This window comes from Trichosurus vulpecula, chromosome 9, assembly GCF_011100635.1.
Source record: "Trichosurus vulpecula isolate mTriVul1 chromosome 9, mTriVul1.pri, whole genome shotgun sequence".
NCBI classification, from domain to species: domain Eukaryota; kingdom Metazoa; phylum Chordata; class Mammalia; order Diprotodontia; family Phalangeridae; genus Trichosurus; species Trichosurus vulpecula.
The window spans coordinates 32,632,117-32,639,358 of record NC_050581.1 but is presented as its reverse complement, the minus strand read 5'-3'; the positions used below and the strand labels follow the sequence as shown (position 1 = coordinate 32,639,358).

The window sequence follows — 7,242 nt, the reverse complement described above, 5'->3', positions numbered from 1 at the left end:
ATGACTGGTGCTCAGGGATCTGGTACTCTTGGGAAGCTGGAAGGAGAAAGTCCCAGCTTGAGGGAGTACCAGAAACTTCCACCTGAAGTCACAGACAAAGACCAGGCCAAAAAACGGACACGACTCTGAAGAAAACAGAGCCTCAGTAAACCCCAAATAGACCAAGGAATGAGGGATGAAGGGCAGGAAAAGGACCCCAATTTTTTGAAGGGCCACACCTCTAATAACAGGTGGCCATCTCGGGGTCCTATGACCACAGTTTTAGGGTTCTCAAAGCAGGAGGGGGTACTCCAGCACAAAGTCCCTTTAGAAATCAGTTAAGCAGAAAAGATGAAGCGCTTCAAGTGGCTTCGTCTGAAGAAGAAAATCAGAGCAACGGAAGAGCCCTTCCCTAGGGTAGAGGTAGACACAGCTGAGGAGATCACTGAGCAAAGTGCATCCACAGGCAAGCCTCCCTCCAAAGGGAGGAGGGTTCCTTGCAGCAATGGGGTTCCTTCAATTCCAGAGAATATGATAGTAATCAGCCTGATTTTAGAGAAGAAGAAGGGGGCGATGGATGACCCGTATACTTGAGAAGGGAGCCAACAACAGGAGAGGGAGCTCCAAATCCTGGAGATCCAGGAAGAACCCATTGGTAGCAAATTTCGGGACCTCAGGGCACTCTCCTCTGCTATGGCTCAGGAGGGTAACAGCAGGTCAAGAAGCCATGGAAAAGGTTTAGAAGGCCACTGGAGTCTGAGTTGGGAGAGGTTGGCCCAGGACAGAGAGAAAAGGGTTAAAAAAAATTAAGAAAACTGTGAGATTCAGAGATCAGCATCTGCCCCCAGAGAAGCTAGCTTCCATTGCTAGTGAGGGGTCCATCCCTTCAGGTCAATTCCCATATCGCCATAGAGGGTCAAGTTTCTCCAGGACTCTAGACCACTCCCAGCACTACCCCAAGCTACCTTTTGGGGGATCCTACTCCTTTCACAGGGGATCCCCAGGCCCTTCTTCTCAGTATGGAGTACTTTGGCTCCCACCGAGAGAATCCATTCTCCCAGAACATAACTTGTTCTCATGACAGATGACATTATTAGACCTTCCAAAGAGAATAGTAACCATTTGTGTTAAGGGCATTTTCCTTCCCAAATACATTTCTGTTCTGCTAACAAAAGTAGCTGTTTTCTGTCCCCTACCAGCGTTTGCTGCTTTGCTTTGGGTGGTCAGGGTGAGGGAAGGATTCATTGGATTGCCCAAGAGATACATGCTGAAAGGAGCCTTTTGGGAAGGAAGGCCCTTTGGGACTTCAGGATAATCTGTTGGCCACTAGAGGGCAGCTCACACCGGAAGCTGGTGATTAAGAGCCTCCTGAGTGAGCGGAGCAATGACCGCGGCGGAAGCGCTCGGGCCTCGCACGCGCCACAACCGCTTTCCCCCCCATTCCCTAGCCTCCCCCTCTCCCCTCCCCCCTTCCCGCATTCTTCCCCCCTTTCCTCCTCCCCTCCCCACGGGAAGAACGCGAGCTGCCTCCACGCTCCCCCAACGGCCGCCGCCGCGGCTGCCCCGCTCCCTCTCCCACCGCCCCCCGCCGCCGCCGTCGTGAGGGGGTGGCTCGCTCGCCGCCACTCCGCCCACCTCCGAGGCAGCTGGGTCGCCGCCGCCGTGCCCGAGCCGCAGGCTCTCCGCGGGCCTAGGCGCGGCGGCCCGAGAGAGGGTCCCCTCCGCCGCCGCCCGGGGGAGGAGAGAGGGGGAGCGAGCCAACCGTGCGCTCCGCCCCCTCCCCCTGGGACTGTCGCTGTCGCCGCCGCCGCCTCCGTCGGGCGGGGAGGAGGAGGAGGACCGGACCGTCCGCCGGGCCCCAGCGCCCGTCGTCAACGTCGCCCACAGAACGTTTCTGATTCATTTGCATCCCTGAAGAGCGTCTGTAGAAGAGGAAGGAAAAGAGGGGTGTGAAAACATTTACCCATAGTTCCCTTCCCACAGCCAGGAGATGCTTGGAAAGCTCAATATGCTTCGAAGTGATGGCCATTTTTGTGATACCGCTATTCGTGTCCAGGACGAAATCTTTCGGGCACACAAGGTGGTGCGGGCAGCGTGCAGTGATTTCTTTGGCACCAAACTTGTTGGCCAAGCCGAGGATGACAGCAGGAATGTATTGGATTTGCATCATGTGAGAGGCACTGGATTTACATCCCTTTTGGAGTATGCTTGTACAGCAGCTCTATCTATTAACACAGAAAATATCATTGATGTCCTGGCTGCAGCCAGCTACATGCAAATGTTTAGTGTTGCCAGCACCTGCTCAGAGTTCATGAAATCAAGCATTTTATGGAATACATCCAACAACCAACAAGGAAAGGGACTAGATGCTGGTCAAGAAAACTGTCCTAACTGCAATTTTACCTCTCGAGCCGGTAGTCTTTGTCCAGTGTCTTCAGAATGCAGTGTGGTAGAAAGGGCCATTCCTGTCTGCCGAGAGTCCCGGAGAAAGCGTAAAAGCTACATGGTTATGTCTCCTGAAAGTCCGCTTAAGTGTAGCACACAGACAAGTTCTCCCCGAGTGCTAAATTCTTCAGCTTCCTATTCAGAGCCTAGAAACCGACCAGTTGACTCTTCCTTAGCTTTTCCCTGGACTTTTCCGTTTGGAATTGATCGGAGGCTTCAGTCAGAGAAGGTTAAGCAGGTAGAAAATTCCAGGACTTTAAAACTATGGGGCCCATCTGAGGCAGCTAGAGGAATGACTGATTATGTGACATGTAAGAGTACAAAGGCTAATTTGCCTCTGGTTACTGAAGAGGATGTATGGGTCAAAGTGGAAAGGTTAAGTGATGAGGAAGTTCATGAGGAAGTGTCCCAGACTGTCAGTGCTTCTCAGAGTTCCCTGAGTGATCAGCAGACAGTGCCAGGAACTGAGCAAGTTCAGGAGGATCTTCTAATTAGTCCTCAGTCTTCTTCTATAGGCTCAGTAGATGAAGGAGTCACTGAAGGACTACCTACACTTCAGAGCACCTCGGGCACTAATACTCGTGTAGATGATGAAGATTGATTGGAAAATGTTCAGTATCCCTACCAACTCTACGTTGCTCCTTCTACCAGCAGCACAGAACGACCAAGTCCAAATGGCCCACATAGGCCTTTTCAGTGTCCAACTTGTGGGGTCCGATTCACCCACATTCAGAACCTTAAGCAGCACATGCTCATCCATTCAGGCATTAAACCATTTCAGTGTGACCGCTGTGGGAAAAAGTTCACCTGGGCTTACTTGCTAAAGGTGCGTCCCCTAAAGCATGAAGTGATTTCCTAGTACCAGACTACTTAAACCAGGAGCAAGAAGAGACCCTTGTTCAGTACGAGCTTGGAGAACACAGTTTTGAAAGCAATTCATCTGTCCAAATGCCTGTTATTTCACAGGTCTCATCAACTCAGAATTGAGAAATCACTTTTCCCTTGGGGTCTCTTCGTGGTCGGCCAGAAAAGGAGGAAGAAATGCCAGAGCAGCGAAAGACCAATGCCAGTACTGAGACAATTAGAAATGACCCCCCAAAATTGGAGCTATCTTCTGTTACTATTGAATAATTTCATGGTTTGATGTCCAAAAAAGCAAAACAAAAAAAGAGCCTCCTGGCTGGTTTCTTTTTTTTTTTTCCTTTTTTCAAGGGAAAGGAGAAAGTTTATAACGGATTCACCATAATAGGCCGTCTTAAGAAACCCCACTGCCTGCGATGCCTGCCCTCACAAGCAGGCCAGATTCAATCCACTGAGCTAGATTGAATCTGAGCTGAGCTAGACCGAACCCAAGCACCCCCATGGAGGCAAGATGGAGACCATACACACACAAAGATTGCAGGAGGGATTGAGGGACGGTCCGGGGCGACCAGAGGAGGGCTTCAGGGAGGGTCACAAGGAGGAGTCCAAGGAGGACAAGATGAGGTCAGAGTCCAGGGACCAAGAGAATGGGATCAAGGGTGGGAAGTAGCTGAAGGCATGCATATCTATAATAACCAGAGAGAGCAAGGTTTAGGTAGAGACCTGGGCCTAATGACAATGTAAGGCCTGTGGCCCTAGGGGAATGCCAGATCTAGCCAGAAGACTCAAGGACAGCTCAAGGGGGCTCCCAGAGCCTGCACTCTATATTCAAGGGTGTTCCCAGAGACTGTGCCCTCATCATTCCCACCTCAAACAAATAGGACCCAAATTCTTTTGGGGTCAGGGATGAAGGTCTCAGCTTCTGAAACTGCTTCCTGCTGGCAAGGCGCGTATCACCATCTTTCTGAATCCTGCCACATTAGAAGACTTTCAGCCTCCGCAACAATCTTCCCCCACTCCAACACCCTCAAATCCTCCTTTAGCACTGGATACATGTCAAGAGACAGACCTGCTGAGCACCATTCCAAGAGTCTTATCCACAGATAATGCTCCTCTGATGACCTCAGCCCCATTGACCTCTGACATTGGTGAATCATGTGCAACCTTTTCAGGCTCCTCTCAATGGCTGAATTCCCAAGAGTTCTTAATGCTCCCTTATTTATTGCTCTGGGGTTCCCAACAGGAGCCTCCTTCTCTTCGCCCATCAGAACCCTACCTCTGGGGACAAAAGAGAGAACAGAAGGGAACTCTACCCATTCCTATGCCAGAGGAAAAGCCACGTGACAATAAGACCTCAGAGTGGCAGGAGAAGGACTTGGTTCCTTTACGACTGCAGCTCTCTGAGCAGGCTACGAATGGCAGAGCCCAGCAGCACCCAGAAGCTAATGAAGTCACACTCCTCAGCCCAAGTGCCCAGGAGTTCCTGGAAATGCACATCACAGAAAAGATAGCACTCCATATTTGGAAGGATAAGGAATTACTGAGCCAACCTAGGCCCCATCTCTCCTCATGTTTCCATCGCAAGGAATCGAAGAAATTGTCTTTAGTTCTGGAAGATAAAGAGTCATCTGTTAAAGATGTGTTGAGCCCAGATTCACAGTCTTGGAGTGGCCGTGAGGCAGATCAGTCCTTCTTGCATTCTGAAAGCTTTCTTGTCAAGAGCATGAAACCTCGTCAAGAGCAGATGCCCAATTCTCGGCGGCTCCGTAACCCTGCATCCCTAATCCTAGCCCCCAACACCCTCCATTTCCTGAACAGACTCTGTTCCATGCCTGAGTGGAGTCCTGAGAGCACAGCGAACCATAATCAACAATGCATTCAGCTTTTCTGGGGTCTCCCCTCTCTGCACAGTGAATCTTTGGCAACAACTTACATGGGGTCTAGCTCCTCATCCTGGCCGGGGGCCACCATCAAATTGCCACCAGGGAACAATCCCTTAGTTTTCTTCAATGATCTTTCCTACCTTCACCTGCCCAATTCAGCAAATCAACCCACTCTGCCTTCTTCAACCCAACGTTTAAAACTAATTCCAACCTCATACCCAACCTCATCCCAACCATCTTCATCACCATCTCCACCCCTATCCCCACCTGCACCTCCACCCTCACGCTTACCCCCAACTCCACCAGTGACCTCACTCCCATCCCCACCCCCTTCCACATCTCTACCCCAGATCAGGACCTTCAGAACTGACGCTGAGGAGGCCACAATAAGGATCCCCACTATCTACCTGCCCAAGTTCCAGGCCTTGGAATGGCACCTTCTGCAGAAACAGCTCCAGTCCTTATGGGGTGTGCCCCCTGTTGTTCAGAGATCCCATGAAGCATTCAACCCTTTGCCTCTCCAGCTGCCCCAGGTCCATGAGTCTCCTTGCCCCCAGGTGCAGATTTCCAATCGGCCCCAGGAGCTGTCTTTCTTATCCAAAGATGTCAAGAAACTTCTGGAGACCCACCTCCAAAGGAGGCTTGTCCAACACCCCTGGGGCTGGCCCGGAGGGTCGGAGACTCCCTCAAACACCTTGTGCCTCAGACCATATCTCAACAAGATTCAGTGAGGCCCACAAAGCCTAAGCCTGCTACATTCCAGGGCCTCAAGCACTCTGGCAAACAGGATACAGCAAGGGACTCAACAGCTGTTTTAGATGTGGCATCAGCAATAATTGCAGAGATGGGTCCAGCTAGTCACACAGAGGAGAGCCCAAAGAGTGACCTTGAGAAAAGTCCATTCGCAAACCAACAGGAGGCATTGCAGAAACATTTTCTTCAGAAGAGTGTGGCAATGCAGCAGAAAGTGGTTCCTGAGAGTGTGAGTCGTTCCTGGGCCAGTGCAAAGGGTCGATCTGTATCATTACAGCCTACTCAGTCATCACAGAGACCACGGAAAATGAGAGAGATTGTCCCTATGGCCTTATCACACAGCAACTCAAACCCAACCTCAGCCACAAGCAGAACCACAAACCCAGCCCCAACCACAATCCCAGCGTTGGGCTCCTTCACCCACTGAAGAAGTGATTTATGAAGTAGAGCCCTGCAAAGACATTCCATTCCTAGATCCAGAGAGGAACAAAATCCTGGAATCTCACATTCGCCATATGCACATTCGACTGAAGTGGGGCCTGCCTAAAAAGGTCCTCGAATCCATCCACCTGTTTCAACTAAAGAATCCCTCAATTCAAATTTCTTCCCCTATTGTAGGTAAGGCCCTGGGGCCTGATACTATGGTAGGGGAAAGAAACCTCTGGGAAATCTGGGTAGGTGGTGTTGCCAGAGAGGCCTCTGCTGCTGTTTTAGATGTCTTAGAGACAGAGAAGGGTTCCTGGAATATTGGGAAAGAATTGTGGGAAACACCTCAGGCTGGGGGGGGACTGGGAAGAGAATACATTTACCCCTAGACCTGGCTTAATGGATAGGGGATTCAAACAGCATATGACTGAGATGGGGTCTAGGAGGGAAATTTTATTGCTAAATACAAAGCATCTAGCATTACTTCCAAGACAGAGGGATCGACCCCCCAGTTTCAGGAAGCAATTTCAAGGACAGGTGTTACAGGGGCAAAGGGTATTTCCCCTCACCAAGGACAATGAGGAGAGAGCAGATGAGAGCCAAAAAAAATATTTGCCTCCTTAACAGTCCATGTATGTTAAACAAGTCCATCAGCTTCTCCAAGGGAAATTTTCAGCTGAAGAAAAGGATGGGGGAGAAGGTTTTGGGAATTCCCTTAAGGGTAATGAGCCACAAGAGAAATGGCCACAAGAAGACAGCTCCCTTCCCATTCTCAACTGCAATACTCTGTGGTAGCTGAAGACTCTGAAAATTTTCAAGGGCCTTCACATGAAAGAGTAAAGAAAAGGCCCAGATGGCTGAGGGACAAGCCCTCTCTCTAAGAACCCTGGAGAGC

General features: G+C 50.5%; 1 protein-coding gene across 1 annotated transcript; it reads left to right on the top strand.

Annotated features, from left to right (window-relative positions):
- Positions 1-330: 330 nt before the first annotated feature.
- On the top strand, positions 331-3,283 carry LOC118832074 (zinc finger and BTB domain-containing protein 44-like). The gene is given in 4 exon segments (XM_036739527.1): positions 331-445; positions 1,626-1,855; positions 1,908-1,950; positions 1,953-3,283. Coding segments are annotated over 4 exon segments (1,719 nt in total).
- The last annotated feature ends 3,959 nt before the right edge of the window (positions 3,284-7,242 follow it).